Source organism: Chiloscyllium plagiosum, chromosome 1 (genome assembly GCF_004010195.1).
Source record: "Chiloscyllium plagiosum isolate BGI_BamShark_2017 chromosome 1, ASM401019v2, whole genome shotgun sequence".
In the NCBI taxonomy this organism is placed as follows: Eukaryota; Metazoa; Chordata; class Chondrichthyes; order Orectolobiformes; family Hemiscylliidae; genus Chiloscyllium; species Chiloscyllium plagiosum.
In genome coordinates this window covers 110,963,520-110,985,230 of record NC_057710.1, presented here as the reverse complement: position 1 = coordinate 110,985,230, position 21,711 = coordinate 110,963,520, and the positions used below count along the sequence as shown (strand labels likewise).

The following is a 21,711-nucleotide window of genomic DNA, read 5'->3' as shown; positions in this document are numbered from 1 at the left end:
CCACAGAGTTCTAGGGTACACCTGATCAGGTCCTGGGGATGTATTCACTTTTATGTGTTTCAAGACATCCAGCACTTCCTCCTCTGTAGTCTGGACATTTTGCAAGATGTCACCATCTATTTCCCTACAGTCCATATCTTCCATATCCTTTTCCACAGTAAATACTGACGCAAAATACTCATTTATTATCTCTCCCATTTTCTGCTGCTCCACACAAAGGCCGCTTTGCTGATCTTTGAGGGGCCCTATTCTCTCCCTAGTTATCCTTTTGTCCTTAATATATTTGTAAAACCTCTTTGGATTCTCCTTAATTCTATTTGCCAAAGCGATCTCATGTCCCCTTTTTACCCTCCTGATTTCCCTCTTCAGTATACTCCTACTGCCTTTATACTCTTCTAAGGATTCACTCGATCTATCTTCTTTTTCTTAACCAAACCCTCAATTTCTTGAGTCATCCAGCATTCTCTATACCCACCAGCCTTTCCTTTCACCCTAACAGGAATATACTTTCTCTGGATTCTTGTTATCTCATTTCTGAAGGCTTCCCATTTTCCAGCCGTCCCTTTACCTGCGAACATCTGCCCCCAATCAGCTTTCGAAAGTTCTTGCCTAATACTGTCAAAATTGGCCTTTCTCCAATTTAGAACTTCAACTTATAGATCTGGTCTATTCTTTTCCATCATTATTTTAAATCTAATAGAATTATGGTCGCTGGCCCCAAAGTGCTCCCCCACTGACACCTCAGTCACCTGCCCTGCCTTATTTTCCAAGAGTGGCAAGCTTTGCACCTTCTCTAGTAGGTACATCCACATACTGAATCAGAAAATCGTCTTGTACACGCTTAACAAATTCCTCTCCATATAAACCCTTAACACTATGGCAGGTCCAGTCTATGTTTGGAAAATTAAAATCCCCTACCATAACCACCCTACTTTTCTTACAGATAGCTGAGATCTCCTTACAAGCTTGTTTCCCAATTTCCCTCTGACTATTAGGGGGTGTATAATACAATCCCAATAATGTGATCATCTCTTTCTTATTTCTCAGTTCCATCCAAATAACTTCCCTGGATGTATTTCCGGGAATATCCTCCCTCAGCACCGTTGTAATGCTATCCTTATCAAAAATGCTACTCCCCCTCCTCTCTTGCCTCCCTTTCTATCCTTCTTGTAGCATTTGTATCCTGGAACATTAAGCGGGCCAGTCCTGCCCATCCCTGAGCCATATTTCTGTAACTGCTATGATATCCCAGTCCCATGTTCCTAACCATGCTCTGAGTTCATCTGCCTTCCCTGTTAGGCCCCTTGCATTGAAATAAATGCAGTTTAATTTATTTGTCCTACCTTGTCCCTGCCTGCCCTGACTGTTTGACTCGCTTCTGTTCTCAATTGTACCCGTCTCAGATTGATCTCTTTCCTCACTATCTCCCTGGGTCCCAACCCCCACCTTACTAGTTTAAATCCTCCTGAGCAACTCAAGCAAATCCCCCTGCCAATATATTAGTCCCCTTCCAATTTAGGTGCAATCCGTCCTTCTTGTACAGGTCACTTCTACCCCAAAAGAGATTCCAATCATCCAAAAATGTGAATCCTTCTCCCATACACCAGCTCCTCAGCCATGCATTCATCTGATCTCTCCTTCTATTCCTGCCCTCACTAGCTTGTAGCACTGGGAGTTATCCAGATACTACTACTCTTGAGGATCTCCTTTTAAAATTTCAGCCTAACTCTCTGTAATGTCCCTTCAGAATCTCAACCTTTTCCCTTCCTATGTCGTTGGTTCCAATGCGTACAATGACCTCCTGCTGGCCTCTCTCCCCCGTGAGAACATTCTGCACCCTCTCTGAAACATCCTTGATCCTGGCACCAGGGAAGCAACACACCATTCTGCTTTTTCGCTGCTGGCCACAGAAACGTCTGTCTGTACCTTGAACTAGAGAGTCCCCTAACACAATTGATCTCTTGGAACCCGACGGACCCCTCGTTGCATTAGAGCCGGTCTCAATACCAGAAACTTGGCTGTTCAGGCTATGTTCCCCTAATAATCCATCACCTCCTAAATTTTCCAAAACAGCATACCTGTTTGAAATGGGTGTATCCACAAAAGACTCCTGCACTAGCTGCTTACCTCTCTTTCCTTTCCTGGAGTTAACCCATCTATGTGAGTGTATCTGAGACTTTCTCTCCTTCCTATACCTGCCATCCATCACAAACTGCTGCTGTTGCAAATTCCTCATTGCTTCTAACTGTCTCTCAAACCGATCCATTTGATCTGATAAGATTCACAGCCAGCAGCATTTATGGTAGATATAATCCGCAGTAACCCTTAAACTCTCTTTACACTCCCACATCTGACATGAAGTACATATCACTCTATTAAAGGCCATTTTTGTTTCTTCACAATCTACAGACCCAGAAAATAACACCGTCTTATTCCTCTACAAACACTGCCCCAGGTTAAATGAATAATTATGGCTTATATTTTAATTTTTATCAAGAGACATATCTCCAAAAACATATAATCAAGAAATAACCTACTCTACTCACTACTGCAGACTTGAGGCCTTTTTAATGGATTTTTAACTGTCTAGCAAGATGTTGTGGTTACAGAGATTTTAAAGGATAATTTAGTTAGTGATTGTAATTGTAGTCACTTGTGAAAAATTGTCAGATTTTATTCAGTCCAAGAGGACTTTGAGGAAACATCAAAGATGCTTGTGACACGGTTGATGCGCAGAGGAAACCAAAATGTCAAAAAAGCAGGAGTCAACATTGTCTACTACATATGATTGTTCAAAGTATGGTTAAAAGCAACACCACACGTACAGTGATTGTCCAGCAGTATGAACTAGGTGCTTTGGATCTTGTTAGTATGGAAATCTTGGAGTTCTGTAAGAAGTGGCAACTTCATCACCATCCAAACACTGGAGGAGTCATACAAAAGGAAAGTGTTGAGAAAAAAAAGTATATAAATCAAACAGTCAAGAAAATGTTGAAGCTATCAAATGTACAGAACAAAAGATGAAGACGACATTTCTTGTTGAGGTTAACAAGAGCCTACACAGATTCTGGATTATCGACTTGAAGGCACAAGGGTTTGAAATGTTTCTGACAGCTTCCTGTGGATGATACCTGTGAAAATCCAACCTGCAGATTTAATACGCAGGCACACACTTTCAGGTGTGTTGCTATGTTACTCCACAAGTCAGTCACAAAGGAGATGTCAGTGAGACACTCTACATGCTGAAGGATCCAAATACTTCAAAATGAAGCAAAAGAAATGTATGCAGTTTGGACTCTTGGAGAGAGTGGATGCAATACTCTGAAACAAAATCAGGAGAGAATTTCAAATAAAATCTCAAGCTATTCAGAGGTTGAGGCAAAGTAAAGCAGGAATACTACATAACTCTGCAAGAAGCCCATCTGCTTGTGCAGGGAAAATTCCTCATCTGATAGTGGAAAAAATTGACATCTCAGTCAGACAACATAATAGAAAGTGGGGTGTCAGTGACAGAACGGACACAGTGATGCTCAGGGCTCATAACTGTTTCCAAAACAAATGAAGAATTATGTGAAACTCAGTTAAACAGAAGAGTTAAAATATAAACCCATCCTATTTTGTCAGTTGACAGTTTGGCCAAATTGGTAAGAATTGGTTCTTTATTCAACTAGGTGCAAACAGTGCTGAAAACTGTGTTGCTGGAAAAGCGCAGCAGGTCAGACAGCATCCAAGGAGCAGGAGAATCAACGTTTCGTGCATAAGCCCTTCTTCAGGCTCCTGCTCCTTGGATGCTGCCTAACCTGCTGCGCTTTTCCAGCAACACATTTTTCAGCTCTGATCTCCAGCATCTGCAGTCCTCACTTTCTCCGAGGTGCAAACAGTGACTTCTGGCAATTACTCCTAAACCACAAGTCAGGATTGTTGACTATATTCATTATTTGTATTAGTATTGCTTCACTGGTCATTCTGCACCAGAATATTTTCAACTTTGAATGTCATGCATTCTGAGAGGAAGTAGGGAACCATTTGCCACATGGAACTATTTTAGTGCATGGCAAAAGATAAAAGAACATGATTAAAGAAAAGTTGGGGCACTATAGAATTCCAGCCTTACACTAAGCCAGAAATTTGTATTTTGAGAATGACAGTCCATTTTGGGACACATACCTTAATCCAAGAACAATGCTTCACTGCGGATCCAAGGAAACTGAGGGCCATAAGTGAATTTCCAGCACTGAAGTATGCAAATAATTTACAACACTTCTTAGACTTTGTGAATCAAGAGGGAAAGTTTATCCCTAATTTAGCTAATCTCACTCAACTCATACAAGAGCTTTTGGAAAAGGAAAAGCCAATAGTGTATTGAAGTTAGGAGCAGACTGCAGGCTTTAAAAGGATTCATGAGAAGCTACTTCCCTCTGATGTTTTAGTTTATTGTAATCCAGACTCATTTCCTAGAGTAGCCATGGGTGAATTATTCATAGGACTAAGAGCAGATCTTATCCAGGTACAAACTGATGGAGCAAGGAAACTGGTATTTTTCAGGTTGAGATGGAAATTGAACAGAAGTACACTATTATTGAAAAAGAAGTAAATGTAGTTACATGAGATGTGAAAAGTTTGCAGACTACCTCATGAGATTGAAATTGCTGGTTAAGATGGTCCATAAGCCTTTGATGATGTTATTAGGATCACATGAACATAAAAGAAATCAGAAGAATACCACTATAAATTCAAAGATTCAGGCTTCAACTGATTAGATATGAGCACATCATAGTGTATGCTTCAGGCATAGCATGTGGAACATCTGGTATATTTTAAAGGGCAGTTATAGATGAAGCAGAGAAGAAAGATGATAGAAGACAGAAGAACTGGAGTCTTATTCTTCAGCAATAACCATCATTCTGCAAGCAACTGTGTGAAAATACAAAGAAATTTGTGCTTCTTGAAAATCATATAAAGAAAGCACATAGGTCAGGCAATGCTGTCAGCAAAGGTGGTCAAATTACACTCCTACAGATCAGGCACTGAAAAGGTTTCATGAGCAAGAACAGCACTTAATGGTTGTGGAAGACTTGTCAGTCTATGACTTTAGTACAGCCACACTGAAGTCAATTAAGTTAGAGATTCTACAAAGACTCCAAGTGAGACATTTAAGGTTCAAAAAGTTCAAATCAAGTGTCTAACAATCTGGATGGTGGGCAGACCTTTCTGGAAAAATAGGAAACTTCATCTTGTCATGTCATATATGTATTAGAAATGGCCAGGTGTCTAAAGTGCCATAAATTGAGTCAAAATATACAGAAAGGATGTGGGAAAGGCTATTAACAGGTTTGTTCACCTTCAAGGGATGATTTATTTAGTTGTTATTGACTATAATTCAAGATGAATTCAAACAGCAAGATTTCTTTCAGCCACAGCAGACTCAGTGAGTGGAGCACTGGAAAGGATTGCTGCAATGCATTCCCAGAAGAACTAATATTGAACAGTGGACCTCAATTTATGAGTGAGGAATTCAGAAAGTTCACTTTCAAGGCAGGTATCAGCCAGGTGACATGTTCTCCACTTCACCTTCAGTCAAACAGAGAAGTTGAGAGAGTGGTCAAAACCATAAAGTTACTGGTTAAAAAAGATAGAGGGTGAGGATCAGCTATATTCAGTTACAGAGCAATGTTCAATGATTGTAATTGTGATGTTAATGATTACAATGGCTATATAAATAACAAAAAAAAATTAACTACTAGAATTATGTAATACCAAAGAAGAAAGAAACTTGGGGAGAGCTGTAGTTTAATGGAATAGTTAAATTAGGATGATGTAACCAGTAGTCGAGAGTGTGGTGCTGGAAAAGCACAGCAGGTCAGGCAGCATCCGAGGAGCAGGAGAATGGACGTTTCGGGCACAAGCCCTTCATCAGTAATGATGTAACCAGTACTCTGGCAGATCGGAAGAAGATATTAAACTCTAGAAGCTTGTAGAGAGAGAGCTTAAATGATGCACTAGGGAGATCTTCTAGTATTTTGTAAGATGCAATGTACAGCTGTAAATAAAAGATTCTTACTGTACTTTAGGTATGGAAGAGCCTTACTTAAAGATAAAGAGCCAACGGTCTCAGGCACATTGAATGTGTAGACCCCCACAGCCCAGGGATACTACTGAGAAGTACCCTGGCAGTAAGATAAGCCGAAAACATATAAGAAAGTAAAATTTCTTCCATCTTCAGTAACATGCAACTCATCCAAAACCCTCCAACACCATGTCTGTTTCACATCACCTCCTGCTGTTCTCACACTCAATCTATGAGCTTTCAATCCCCAAAAATCCTAAATTTAAAATGTCATTGTTTCATTTAAATCTGTTTATGGTCTCACATCCTAATTCCTCCATCCATCTGATCATCGTCTCCGTTGCACATCCTGCACATGCTTGACCCTCACCCAATCAGATTTTTCCCACCACCAGGACCATTAATTTAGCCAAATCCATTGTCTGGATTTCTTTCATTCCCTAAAATCCATTTCTTTCCATGATTTTAAAACCTCTTAAATCACATATAAGACCAAGCTTTTGTCTTTTTGCTTTAATATTTCGCCTTTCAGGCTCGTCATACTTTTATTTTACTACTTTGAAGTGTCTTTGGACACTTTTCCACATTAAAGTTGCTGTATCTTTGCAGGATGTTAAATTAACAGAAGCTCTGTCAATGTTGGATCTGTTTTTGGTGATGAACTGCAATGTATTTTAAACCCCTTAAGAGAAGTATTTTTCTTGTAAATTCCCTTCAGGCTATGTTTATTAGAGCATTCTTACTTTGGTGATAGTTTAGTTTTAGGTGGGTAATTTACTGGGATTTTGGTACAGAGCTGTTGAAAATACTTTCAATATAGATTTTTTAAAAATGTATACTTCTATTTCTTCATCAAAATCAGTCATCTGTGAAGAGTGTAGAAGAAGATCTCTTTTGATTCATGACAAGTCCATTCCACAGTCATCTGGAGAATTTCTACAATCTGCTTAACCCTTTCCGCAGCTAACTGCATGTGACCTTGATGTGATTTCCCTCAGGGATCGGCTGACAGTAAAACATCTGCTGATGCGTTGAGGATTGAAAGCACATTGTACAGTGTTGCAATCGGAAAAGTCTTGCATTTATATAGTACCTGTAATAACCTTAAGATGTTGCAAAGCACTTTCCAGCAAAGAAGCACATCTATTGATGTATAGTCACTGTCGTATTGTAGGAATTTGCACAGCCTCCTTTTTTTTAGTAATATTGACCAGAACACCAGTGATCATGCCCCTTCTCTTGCCCAAAATGCTGTCACATTATTTTCCACAACTCATTCAAAAGATGGCACCCTTGACAGTGCAGTACTTCCTGTTATTATGGATGAGCATCAGTGTAGCAAGTTCAATACATTATCAGCATAATACAATACAACATTCCCATTATACATGTTGCTGTAACAAGCACCAAAGAGAATTCAGCCCTGGGCATTTTTACCAGTGCTGTGCAAGTGGGAATACACCAAGCAGACAGTAGGGGCAATTCTGTGGTTGCTGATACTCCACGTGACTAGCAGCACTTGAGAGGAATCTTGTCTTGGAAAATCACAGTCAATCCCACCAACCACTTCCTGAAAAGGTTTACCTATGAAGGAGACTTCCCGCTAGGAGTGCTGGATTGTAGAATCACCGTTAGTTCCATTTTCGTACCTTTGGCAACTGTATAGCCGTGCTTTTGTTACTATAATAAATGGAGGTGCCATGTTCCCATTCAAACTTCCCTGTAACTTTCCAGCCATTTTCCCTCCTACCTACATGTCATTTGGTAAAGTGTGGTATGTCTGTATGAATGCAGTATTGTCCAAACAGGCTGACACGTTAGTTAGAACGCCGTATATATGTGTGAACCAATCAAAACACCAACTGGTTGAAGAATAAATTCTCAAGCAAGCTTACCTTACCACCACCTTCTCCAGGGCCTTTGATGGGTAACAAATACTGGATGAGTCAGCGATGTCCATGTTCAGTGAGTGAATAACACTAAAAAAAAGCTGAGACTAAAAATACTTTAATTAAGTACAAATTTATTAGGATGTAAGGGATTGTTTCTAAGTATACAATAATGATTAAAAACTTGGATAGTAAATTTAATTGAATACTTAATATATCCAACAGCTTTGGAAAAGTTACATTTATTTGAGAAAACCACTCGTGTTTCTCATCATTATTTATGAACATATGTAGGGCAAGATTGAAGGATCCCGTAAGAGGGGACTAGGCAATGGGCAGAACAACATATTCACAGGGAAGGCAGTGGCTGTCATTCCTGCGAGTGGGAAATCTGATCCCACCTACAGCACATGGACTGCAGAGATTCAAGAAGGCAGCTAACCTCCTCCTCAAGGGCAACCAGGGACAGACTAAAAATGCTGGCCCAGCCAGCGACACCCACATTCCACAAGCAAATAAAAGAAGGTTTCAGTCAACAGGAGGAATGGGCTGCTGCAGAGGCACCATTCTGTGGGTTTCTGAAGCTCATTAGCAAGCCATTTAAAAGCAATTATTAGTGATTTCACCAGGATTTAGTGGTGGCTTTGGATAGCATGGGTTTTGTGTGCCTCCTGAAGATCTCTCAGAAACCCTGTAAGGTTTGCCAGTGAATCCCTCTTTCAAAAGGCAACCAACTAGCCCATCCATCTAATACATCTCCCACCCCACCCCCCACACCCCCAACACACACACACACACACACACACACACACATCTTTGACCCATTCCCTGCAATACCAAACCTGCTGTCACCTATCAGTGGTCTGGTTCCTGAATGATCCTAGGCCTTTGATGGGTCTATTACCATCCCCTTTGATGGCGCTGACAGACAATTGGATGCTGTCTACCTTTAACTGGTTGGCAGTTCTTGATGAGCAGGACTTCTGCCATCAGGTTTCTAAATCACAGGGAAGACCTGACGATGGCCACCTAAATCCTATCAGAACTCACAGTTCTCCATATGGTGGGAAGGACCCACATTAAGGTCATAAAATCCAGCTCATAGTTCAATAAGTTCAACTTATTGATTGATAGAGACTTCAATGTAATGGCACAGTGAAATTTTTCCTTGAGAGGTTTTAGGTCTCTTATCTGGCTGGTTCTCTTTAGGACTGTATTCTACCTGGGTACAATCTAATAGTTAAGGTAATCCTTGCAATGAATCTATATATATATATATATATATATATATATATACACAAACTAATTAATAGTGAATTTTCTGCAGAGTCTTAGCTCAAATGGATTGGCTGCTTTCTTTGCTTTCAGCAATATAAATGCAATCGCTCTGTCTCTCTTTTCCTTCTCTGCTTCTTTACCTTTTGCAGGAATTCACCATTTTGGCTGTAAGTACAAATTTGTGTGCTACCTGATACGTTACCTCTGCCACCTTCACCTCTTCCTTTCAGATCTGGTCCAATATTCTCTACCAACATACTGCCCCTCCACCCCCACCTCTTGCACATTTCCCCCTCCATCATCCCTTCCCCCATTCCCCCAGCACTTATTTCTTTCCTTTATACTCCTATCTTGATGCCCCACACTCAACCTGTTATCAGCCCATAAGTAACCATCCAGCACTTAATCACAGGTGCCCCCTTCCCTTCCCCATATCTTCATGTCCTTCATCTGTCCCAACATAACTGGTTTTTGAAGTGACTTAGTTGGCTCGTGACCTCAAATCCTGAATTAGAGAAATATCCAACTGGAAAGCATTATTCTATCATGTAGGCACGTGTATTGTATATGTTCAGCATATAATTCATTATAGTTGTCCAGCTGAACAGTAACTGAAAGTGGAAATAGAATGTTCCCCTTGTTTTTACTAATGCTGTTGAACCCCAGCACCCCACAGATACATTCTATTCCTCTTACTGTAGAATGCTCTACTTCCTTCCTCTACTATTTTCCCTCCCACTTTTACCTGGCCTAGCTGATGCAGTTCTGAAACTCAGCGGGATTTTCCGTTGTGCTTGATCTAACCATGTGGTTGCAAGGTACGAATAAAACATGGTTCTGTCAAGCACCATGGAGCGTCACGTCTGCCTTCTACAGCATGTCAAGCTACAAACAATAGGAGTGTCTAGGGAGAGGCAGTGTGCCGTACGTCTGTGATCAAAGGCCAATAAAGCTCAGGATGGTAGTTCTACCGACAGAGGCTTTGAGAGCTAGAGACCAATTTGATGATATTTGTGTTGAGGTCATTGCTGATTTGAATTTTTCTTATAATAAAGTGGATAAAATGACAGACAAGGTTAAATGTAAGAAGAAATAAAAACAAGTGAAAAAACAAATGTAATGAATGTAGCAGATGTGTTACTGTGGATCTGGAAGTGTTTAGTCTTTGGAATTCCACTCACTATTTCAAATGAATGGCTCAGGTGGGAGCACTAAATTGAATTAGATATGGCTTAGCAACATTATGAGCTAGCTACAGGAATAGTGAAAAGGCCATTAGTTTTGTAATAGAAATTGCATCAGAAGGAGCCTGCATTGAAAGGTTAACCTGTAAATATTACACCTACTCTTTTGGATCTTGTCTTTAATGTGTGATAAAGTTCAAGATCCAGCTATAGTATTTTAGTTTTGCTTTTTGTATGGTCTTTGTAAAATCTACCCAAGATTTCCCTGTCTTGCTTTTAATTGAGTCTCTTTGCATATTTCCACTTCTCCTGTTAAAATGTCTGCTTTTCGGTCTGCTGATGTGAATAATCTGCATATTTTGACTCAAATAATCTGCAGGCACAGAGGATTACAGATCCAAACTCAGCGGAGACTGCTTCCTGGATCTTGCTTGCCCTGAAAAGTGTCGATGTGAGGGAACCACAGTGGACTGCTCCAATCAAAGACTTGCGAAAATTCCTGATCACATCCCTCAGTACACTGCAGAGTTGTAAGTTGGCAGAGCAAGCTTACTTCTCATCACTCATGTGCCTAGTCTTTCTAATCTACACTTTGTTAGTGAAATAAAAGACTAGCTTTTATTTAGAAAATCACTTCAGACATCTCTTGCACTGAAAGAAAGAGGGAACTCTCATGGGAGCTGGGTTGTCAGTTGCCACATGATCATTAGAAAAAAAAGGGGAAAATTAATTGCCTAGATGTCTGTTAGCAACTGTGCTGATGTCGGCTAAGCTTTGTAGATGCAATAGAATTTAAAAAGTAGTGACCATGTCTTTTGTCAGAGGGTGATCTTGTTAACCATAAACCATTATTTTCTGTTGATCATGTGTGCATAAGGTGTCAAGTCATTAAAAACTGAATGAAGTTTTATGTCTACATTATTGAGAGACATTAAATAATATGGAAACCAATTTCTTGGTTTGGCCCTTGTGACTCAGAGCTGGATGCTATGGGTCTTGTTTGGGAGTTGATGTACTGAGAATAGTTCACCCATTGTATAAGCCGCACTGACAGCATTGGCCAGTATGTAACCCACATGGAAAACATGCCCAACGTGTAATCCACAGGGATAGCATATGAAATGAATAACCTACAGGGACCCCATACTCAATATATAACTCATAGGGAAAGCATGCCCAATGTATAACTCACAGGGACAGCATACCAAATGTACAACCCACAGGAATGGCTGATGTAGCTCATGTGATTCACATATGTAGGTTACAAATCAAATGGGCTGAATCTCATGCCCTATTTCTGTCTTTCAAAACAAAAACACATATGTCTGAGCTGGAATTATTGCAGTGTAACACACAAAGCATATATTCCAGTTGCAGCTGTTCTTCTGTTTTTGCAGAAGTATTTTCCTTTCACGGAAATAAATTGAGTGGTCTAATTTTAATTGTTGTCCAAGGCCTTGTATTTCAGGTCCTGCACTTGAAGCTTTTGGTCCCATTTGTTCTATTGGCAACCACAAGGTGGAACATGGAACTGAGGCATGAAGTTGGGTTTTGCTAATTTTTACTGGATCTCAGTCTGGACGAGGATAATGGATTGTCAGCCAGGATGCCTGCTCCTCATCACATCCTGGTGTCTTTAGCGGGAAAATATAATTTTGTTGAAAATTGTGAACAGTCCTCTGTAAAGCCAACCTGTCAAATGGATAATGAATAGTTCCATCAAAATGTGTGCTTAGCAAAAGCTGAGACTGCCACCAAGTAAAGATTAGCATTGGGTTAAAAACTCTGGGAGAAGAGAGAAAGTTGTTATCTGAGAGGGGTTTGAATTTAATCATTTCTGCTGTGCTCATTCTTCAGTCAAGGATAATGGTAATTCAATCAAAACTAACAGTGACAAATTGAGGTGCTATGACAACTGTCACATGTTCTGTAATTGTAGTGGTCCATTTCTGCCTCATGTTCACAATTAGCATTGACGTAAATCAATTCCATGGTCCTAGGTAAATCTTTATTCAGTTTCACATTTCCTTTGTGTTCCTGAAAGAAGGACGCATGATTCAATTTTTCATTTGAAAGTGAGAGTGACACTGTAATCAATTTGCAATCCTCCCTTTCTCCCTGTATTCAATACCTGGCTGGTTGCATTGTTCAAAACTATATTGATCAAATCTACCTGAAAGGAAGCTTCGGGTTCATGTTGGAGAAACTACAGGTTTGAAGTGTGAAAAGTTTAGGAATGCACTTAGGAAGATATTTTTCTAACTTATTTATTTTTTCACTTGAACATTTTAGGCGCCTTAATAACAATGAGTTTACAGTGTTGGAAGCCACTGGGATCTTCAAGAAACTCCCTCAGCTCCGTAAAATGTGAGTTGAACTTTCCGACAGTTTTCCTCGGTGCAGCTGGTGAGCAGCTCCCATCTCTGTCGGCTCTGCTTTGCGAAAGACATTATTTAAGACAATTACACAAGTGACCTGTAATATGCTGTTAGCATGAATAGTGAGACGGATTGGAGTTGGCAGGTTGCTCCTGTGTGCTAAGCTGCTGCCAAAAGCAGCTCTTCATGAGTCAAGCACCGGCATCTCTCAAGATTTCACATTCAGCCAGCTGACCTCTTGTGCTGGCACAGAGGGGTTGCCAGATACAGCAAGCCAAGCGGAAGTTCAACAATCTTCCATAACTTCCTCTGTAACAGCCCCAAAATAACAGTCCCCTTTAACTATATATAGAAAATCGATACTTCTGATAGTTTCAATATATTTTTTGAAAGAAAAAGATGGCAAAGAGCTGTTTTAGATAACAGACCTTGGTGTCAATATGAACTACTGTTTGAATATCAGTAAGAATTTAAATTTAGTGTTCACTTCCTGACTTGGGCATTATAACCAGTGCTTAGGACAAATGAAGCATTTTCATCTTGTTGTCAACTTGCTCCAAATTCCAGCCTTGTACATCACCAGTACTTCAGAATTGTGTTCTGTCAGAGGATATAAAGTCCTTTCCAATGTGTTTGTGAGGGAGAGGCAGGCTTCACTGTACTATCTGATTATGTTCACAGAATCTAGTTTATGTTTTAGATTAGATTCCCTACAATGTGGAAACAGGCCATTCGGCCCAACAAATCCACACCGACACTCCAAAGGGTAACCCACCCAGAATCATTTCCCTACATTTTCCCTCTGACTAATGCATTTAACATTATGGGCAGTTGAGCATGGCCAATTCACCTGGCCTGCACATCTTTGGATTGTTGGAGGAAACCAGAACACCCAGAGGAAAACCACACAGACACGGGAAAATGTGCAAACTCCACACATACAGTCACTCGAGGCGCGAATCAAACCCGGGTCCCTGGTGCTGTGCTAACAACTGAGACACTGTGCTCTTCGCTTTTGAAATGTCCAGCAGATTACTAACTGAAGAAAATGCCTTTCATGAAATATTTGCTTTCTCTCTCCAAATAAGGCAAAGCTTGCATGCTGCAAACTGATATTTAAGCTCAGTTCAGGTGAACACTTTCAACTAAGGTCGTAACTTACTGAATTTCTTCCATATTTTGTCTTTCAGAAACTTGAGCAATAATAAGATTACAGATATTGAGGAGGGTGCATTCGAGGGAGCTAGCGGTGTGAATGAATTGTTACTGACAGGCAACCGCTTGGAAACTGTGCACCGCAAAATGTTCAAAGGATTGGACAGTCTTAAAACATTGTAAGTAAAACAGTTCTGCTTTTAATTCTCCATTTTACACAACTGAACAAAGTCCCTACTGTAGTTTGTAATAACTGCCTCCTGAGTTTGCTTTCAGTTTTTTCACCTGAATAAAACAGTCTCATAATGGAGATGATCATTATCCCCTTGGATACCTTTCCCAAGTTTTTCCATTGGTTTAGGTAACATGCATGCATTCTGAAGATCAGCGCTCAATAAAAATAAAGGAGTTAGCAACGTTTACATTTAACCAGTAAATAAACTTGTCTAATTTTTAATAGGCACCTTGAAAGTGGTGACCTTATTTATTCTTCCTGTACAATGGTTTACATTATTTGAACACTCAATCAAGTGATAATAATGTCACAGAAATTAGCATCACAGACGTTGTGTTGGAGGTACAAAATGCAATTTTAAATTTCTATTCAGATTTTAGCAGAATTAGTGCACTTGATTAGATTAGATTAGATTCCCTACAGTGAGGAAACAGGCCCTTCGGCCCAACAAGTCCACACCGACCCTCCGAAGAGCAACCCACCCAGACCCATTCCCCTTCATTTACCCATTCACCTAACACTACGGCAATTTAGCATAGCCAATTAACCTAACCTGCACATCTTTGGACTGTGGGAGGAAACACACGCAGACACAGGGAGAATGTGCAAACTCCACACAGACAGTTGCCTGAGGTGGGAATTGAACCTGTGTCTCTGGCGCTGTGAGGCAGCAGTGCTAAGCACTTAGCCACTGTGCCACCCACTTGCCTTTTTTATTGAAATCAGCATACCTACTTATGAGAACATGACTTTTGTGCATGCAGTGGAAAAGAGTGCTTCTGCACAAGTCATCCTTTGCTGAATGGAACCCAGGAAAGTGTGACACGTTAAAGCCAGTAGGATGATGGAAATTGGTTGACTTAAATCCATTGTCTATAGTACTTTGTAAATGTAAGTGTTTCATGTTGAATCAAATGGGAGTATTTATTGGTATAAGCTTGGATCAGCTGCTCACAAACTTGCTCCTGAATCAAAAATTTGTGCATTAAAATCTTCAATGTTGTTATTTCAGTGCAGTAACAAGGAAAAACTGTATTTTAGATGTATTATTAAACTTGGGACCTTTTCTGGTTGCTCAGGTAAATGAAAATTGCAAATGGGAAGGGCACCTCATGTTTGGTCAACTTTATTTCCAACAACACAGATTAATTCATCATTCTATCATTTGCTTCCTTGTATGCAAAGCTAACTGCTGCCTTTGCCCGATATAACAACATATTGAAAGGAATCAATTCATTGTAATTTTGGAGACCTGGTGAGGGAATACATGGCCTGAATTTTCTTAATGCTGAAGGGAGTCACCATTTGAAATATTCCCAGGGCTCCGATTGCCAAAGTCGTGTGTCTGGACCTAGCAGTTATCATTTTTGTCAGGGTAAGATGGAGGCAACTGCACATGTAAAAATGCAATTTCCTTCAAACAGATCCAATTTTTACTAGTAAGATGTCAAAAACATGCCTTGTGGGTTTTTGACCAATTAGCAGAAGGTCCAAAGCTGCCCAAGTTATTTAATGAGGTAGTGTACTCTTTTGGAAGGGTCCATGGACACCTTTGGGAGATATTAGGAGCCCTTTGAGAGAGGTGAGGTAACCTCTGTTACGTGTGGTTTTAGTAATATAGAGATGTATGTGTGCAAAGATGAGATAAGTTCATTGGAATTGTCAAGCGAGCTATTGAAAAGTTGTCAACTTTAGTAACCTTAAGTCACTTCTAGTGTTAAAAAACGTGCCTGATGTTTCACTCTGTCTGATGACACATAAACCAAAGGGATTATGTGATTTCTGTTCTAGGACGGATATCAAAACTATCATCACAATGGAATGCCAGTCAGTTCCCAGTTTGATTGATGATTGCAAGTGATTATCAGGTCTTTGAAATGGGGTTGTAAATATAAATGCTTGTTTTTAGAAGTAATTAAGCAGTTGAAGATAACTAAATATGGTGTATGGGTTTTTAATGAATGGAATTTTTCAGAAAAATAAATTCATTGGCAGGCACTTAGAATGTTTTTTTTTACATCTCAGCATGGGTTCTGAGGTCTTCTCGAGGTTAATGATGTTTGAGTTGACGTTTACGGTGCCGGGCAAAGGATGGTTGGAGGGGGTATTTTTGGCATAGCACGTAGAAAGGACGATTAGATGTGGTTGACGGGGCATAGATTAATATGGAGGAAGTGAATATTCATGAGAGTGGTCTTGGGGCACTGGTTGGCATGGAGAGCACAATGTCACGGGAGTATACAGACGCCACAGTTTAGTATGGAAGATATGAGTGGCAGAATATGAGCAGTTATGAGTGAAGGAGGGTTTTTAAAATTGGTTTTTTGGAAGCTGGGATGAACGCTTAGATTTTTATACCAGTTGTATCCCACAGCCCATCTAATCACCCAAAAGCCCATGTGATTGCCTCTGTACTCTTTCTGATTCCATTTAACCTCCATCCCACACCCAGAAGCAAGCTTTGACAATGCAGGACACTTATTCGAAAATTTGGTGATTGAGTTTGAGCCTTTCATGATTTTAATTCTTGACTTGGGAGTGAAAATTCCAGACTTCAAATGCAAACACTTTCCTTCCAAATTGCGTATTACTTTGCAATACTTTACAATGCTTTGCAAGAATCTAACTGTTAACTTTTATTTGCTCGAGGTGAGTGAGGTTAAATGAGTGGATACATTTTAATAGATGGAGTTGAATGTGAAAAAATGTGAATTTGTCCATTTTAGCAGAAAGATTAGAAAATAGTGTATTGTTTAAATGAAGAGAAATGCAGAACTTTGAGTTACCAAGGGATCTGGGTAACCTAGTTCTTTAATCATATAAAATTAGTATGCAAGTACAGCAAATGATTAAGAAGACAAGTAAGTGTTGTAATTTATTGTAAGGAGGCTGGGATATAAAAGTAAGAATGTTTTGCTAGACTTGTATCAGGCTTTTGTGAGACGACACCTGGAGTACTGTATACAGTTTAGTCTCCATATTTAAGAAAGGAAATAATTGTGTCAGAAGCAGTTCAAAGAGTGTTTGCTCAACAGATACATGGAATGGAAGGATTTACCTTATGAGGAAAGGTTAGACAGGCTGGACCAGTATTCATGCAGTTTAGAAGAATGAGAGGTGATCTTATTGAAATTTACAGGATCCTAAGAGGACTTGACAGACTGTGTGGGAGAAACCAAGACTAGGCAAACCAGTTTTGAAGTAAATGTTTTCCCCACTTAAGACAGAGATGAAGAGAACTTTCTTTTCTCTTGAAGTGACATGAACTCTCGCCTCCAGAGAGCGGTGGAGGCTGAGTTATTGAATATTTTTAAGGCAGATATAGGTAGATTCCGACCAACAAAGAAGTCAAAGGTTATGGTTGGGACTGCAATCAGATAAGCCATAATCATAGTGTATGGTGGAACAGGCTTGAAGAGCTGAATGGCCTATTCTTCTAACTAATTTGTGTGCTGACTTGTTAAGAACCATTTTCATTTGCATTTTGACATCAGATGTGAGCAAGAGTACATAATTTTGAATCATGCATTTTTTGACATGATTTGCTTCAATAGATGGATTATGACACACACAGCAAAGCTCCAGGCCTCCAGATAGGATCTTGGGCAGGCTCGATGAATAAAATGCCCAACTGGTACTATGAATGCTGCCTCTGATGTTCCCCATTCGTCTGGTGATATCAAAGTGCCCAACCATCTAATGTGGCACAAGCATCCAACACCTAAAGTGGTTATGATTCAGAGGCTGGCTATTCTCCAATATCAAAAGCACCACTGAGAACACTAACACCTGCTAATGCTCCACTGAGGTCTGTGCCTCATCAGTGGAGGTTTTAGAGAAAGGTAAATGATGCACAATAAATGTTGCAGAGAGCAAATGTGTTCAGGGAGGGGTGTTAATAGAAAGGAAGGGGAATGGGTTCCTTGGGCCCCCTTTCAGATGTTTGACTCCATGGTAACACCACCCTCATACTACATTGTAGACAGACCCAACAAGGTTTGTTATGTGGTCAGTATACATGGCATGTGCCCTGCCATTGGTAGAATAATAGCAGCATAAGGATAAGACTCTTTTATGTCAGTGTTTCCCAAATCCTTCTCCATTTTGAGGCTTGAAAATTATCATGATTCCTCAGTGAGTCTGGGGGCTAGAAGAAAGAACCTAAGAGAGTAAGGAGAAGAGGGTCAGCCATTACTGCCTCAGGGCATGTGATCCAAAATTTCAGCTCGCAACTTCACCTAGACCACCAGCACTCCTTTTCCCCCACTTTGAGAAGCCCTGCCTTAAGTGTTGTCTTAAAGGCCTCAATTGGCCTCTGGGTGAGAAAGCTGTCCTTGATACTTTCTGGAGCTTAATTGGACAAAGTCAGAATGGCAATGAGGCATCTCCACCCCTTAATTTCTACCTGACTAAACATGCCTCCAGCAACTAGCCTGCCTCCAGGGTTAATAAAACAACACCATTTGTTAACAACTAATGAAACAGTTTCCATTCATTTTATTTTGATAAGCATGCCTCTTTAGCGAGATGTATTAGCTGGGTGAATTAAAGGGGAACTTGGAAGTATTGAAGTTCCCATATATCTGAAACCCTTGTTGTTCTAGCTGCTGGCTGTCATAAGTTGAGAGAGCAGCTGACAGTCAGAAATTACACCTCAGCTTAGGTTGGTACTGTCTAAAGAAGAACTAAGAAAATTACAGAAAACAGTCAATGAAGAACTTCTTCACTCACTGTGACTGAACTGATGGTGATGTGACAGGGTCGTGGTAATGTTATTAGCCTAGTAATCCAGAAGGCTAGGCTAATGTTTTAGGTACATAGGTCCAAACCTCACAGTGTTAGATATTTAAATTTGAATTCAGTAAAATATCTGAAATTAAAATGTAGCCTAATGGTGATTGTGTAACAATTGTCAAGTGATGTGTTTTTAAAAAAAACCCACAAATGCCTCTTAGAGAAGCAAATATGCCATTTTTACCTAGTCTTGCCTACATGTGACTCCAGTCCCACAACAGCGTAGTTGACTTGTAACTTCTGTCTGGGCAGCTAGGGATGGAAGTAAATGCTAGTGCAACATCCCTTGAACAGATATCAAAAAAGGTCCGGATTATGTCATGAAGGCAGCTGTAGCCACGAATAGTTTCCTGAATGAGTTTTGCTTCAGCTGTAACAGTGGTTAAGACTTTTGAAATGCCTAATCTGCAAAAAAATAATGCTGAGTTTGCAAATGTCATTGCCATTAATCCTTTAGCCTTCTGGCCATAAAGATGCATCTAGTTAAGCTCAGATAGCAAGCAAAAGGTCAAAGCATGTATAAAAAGCTTTGGACACTTAAGCTGATGAAGGGCTGTAGTTTTGTTGGTGTGAACTGAACAGTTGGCTTATTATTACAGCTGTAGAATAGGAAGGAGTTGGCAATAAGAAATTTAGTTCTCCTGGTGCAAGATGTAAATATTGCCGCATTGAAGCATTACTTGCTTTATCTTTTATAGAAATACAGAAGTGTTTTTACTAAGGTGCTGTGATCCTGCAGTGTCTCAGCAGAGCCATATGTGCTTTAGGGCATGAGTTAATTCCAAAGCACAGGTTTTTTTAAAATCCACAGATAATGTCATGAAGTTATTCTGCTCATATAATCCAACATACTCAGCTATTCCTGAATTTCTCTGATATTCATGCAGTCCTGTGGCTTCTTCCAGTTCTGTTTAAAGCACTTCCAATCCATGTGACAATTTATCTTAGTAAAGTAACATCAATGACAACATGGAGACTGAGGATTGTTGCAATTTCTACAAATACCTTTAGATATTTTGTAACATATTTTACATTTTCAAATCTTTGAGCAATTTTATTTGAACTAATATTTACTTTCTGACTGTGAAGCACTACAGTTTTTGACACTGTCTACAGGCTGGATTGTTCCTTGTATAATGCGTCCTTTGATCATATTGTAATAATTCTGTTTTCTGTCTTGTAGGATGCTGAGGAGCAATAAAATTGGTTGTGTCAGCAATAACACGTTCACAGGCCTGAGTTCTGTTCGCCTGCTCTCTCTCTATGACAATCAGATAACCACCATTTCTCCAGGAGCATTTGACACTCTCCATTCTCTGTCTACATTGTAAGTTTTTAAGAGGTATAATGAGAAACCGAAGGAGGGACATTTCAATAAGTAGGCTTTCATTTTCGGTATTGATGACTTGTGTTCTTTGCATGTATGCCAAAGTATTTTAATTTGTGATCTAGTTTTACACAATAAAACAAGTGTTCTTTATATTTATTCATTTATATGGATTTTCTGGCTGATGGTTTAGTTTCTTGAGGGCAATGGAACTTCCAGTAGGAAATTCATTTTTTGGAAGTGACATGTAATCAGTATAATCAGCGTGGCTGTCAGCTCGAAAGGGAAACCTATTTGCTCGTGCAAATAAGTGATGAAGGTCTGGAAATGACATGTAAATGAAATGGCCCTTCTAAGGAAAAAATACAATCTGCGTTTAAGTCGCTGTGGCTTCACCTTTTCATCTTCCGATTGAATTAACTTTTTATTAGTTCAGCTCAGTTTGACAATGTGCTGAAGTTCATTGACAATTTGAATTACAGCTGAATGAGCTGCAACCAATAATGTGTTATGTTCTGGATTGTGTGGCTTCATTTAAACTGAAAACGTGCGATAGAGGCACTGGAAATGTTTGGCACCTGAAATGTCATTTGTCCCTGCTTTGTGTTGGCACAAAGTTATGGCTCAGGGTTCTAGTCTGCACATGGGAGGGATGGATACCTTTGTGTCTTTTAGTGTTTTGTGGCCTGTAATGGTTTACCTTCACCTGTGACTAATGGTTTTCTCACTCTGCTTGTCTTCTATAAATGTTTTTACATTATTTTGTCTCCCACTTTTCTCTATAAGTACATCTCATTAGTACAGATTATTCCATTCTTCCTCTCATCTCTTACACATAATTTTTATGTCATGATATGCACCACCATCTCATGATCATATCCATTCCTGTTTTATTGCAGTCCCAGCAAAGTTCATCTTAGCTAGACTTCACAGAACCACTGAATCTTGCAGCACAGAAAGAGAACAGTTGGCTCATCATGTCATAGAGTCATAGAGTCCAAAGCACAGAGACAAGCCCTTTAGCCCAAACTGGTCAATGCTGACCAAAATGTCCATCCACACTAATCCCGTTTCTCTGTACTTTGCCCATGCCTCTCTAAACCTTTCCTATCCATGTATTTGTCCAAATGCCTTTTAAATGTTGTTAATGTACCCGCCTCAGCGCACTGACCTCTACACCGCTGAAGCCAAACGCCAACTTGAGGACACCTCTTCCTACTGCCCCCTTGACCATGACCCCACCCCCCATCACCAAACCATCATCTCCCAGACCATACAGAACCTCATCACCTCAGGACATCTCCCATCCACAGCTTCCAACCTCATAGTCCAGGAACCCCGCACTGCCCGGTTCTACCTCCTTCCCAAGATCCACAAGCCTGACCACCCTGGCCGACCCATTGT

At 40.0% G+C, this 21,711-nt stretch overlaps 1 protein-coding gene across 1 annotated transcript in view; it reads left to right on the top strand.

Moving 5' to 3' along the window:
* Window positions 1–21,711, top strand: part of slit2 (slit homolog 2 (Drosophila)) — a 457,736-nt gene that overhangs the window by 325,669 nt on the left and 110,356 nt on the right. The window contains exons 15-18 of the mRNA XM_043700598.1: window positions 10,798–10,948; window positions 12,711–12,785; window positions 13,987–14,130; window positions 20,164–20,307. Coding sequence (XP_043556533.1) covers window positions 10,798–10,948; window positions 12,711–12,785; window positions 13,987–14,130; window positions 20,164–20,307 — 514 coding nt within the window. The remainder of the gene's footprint in view (window positions 1–10,797; window positions 10,949–12,710; window positions 12,786–13,986; window positions 14,131–20,163; window positions 20,308–21,711) is intronic.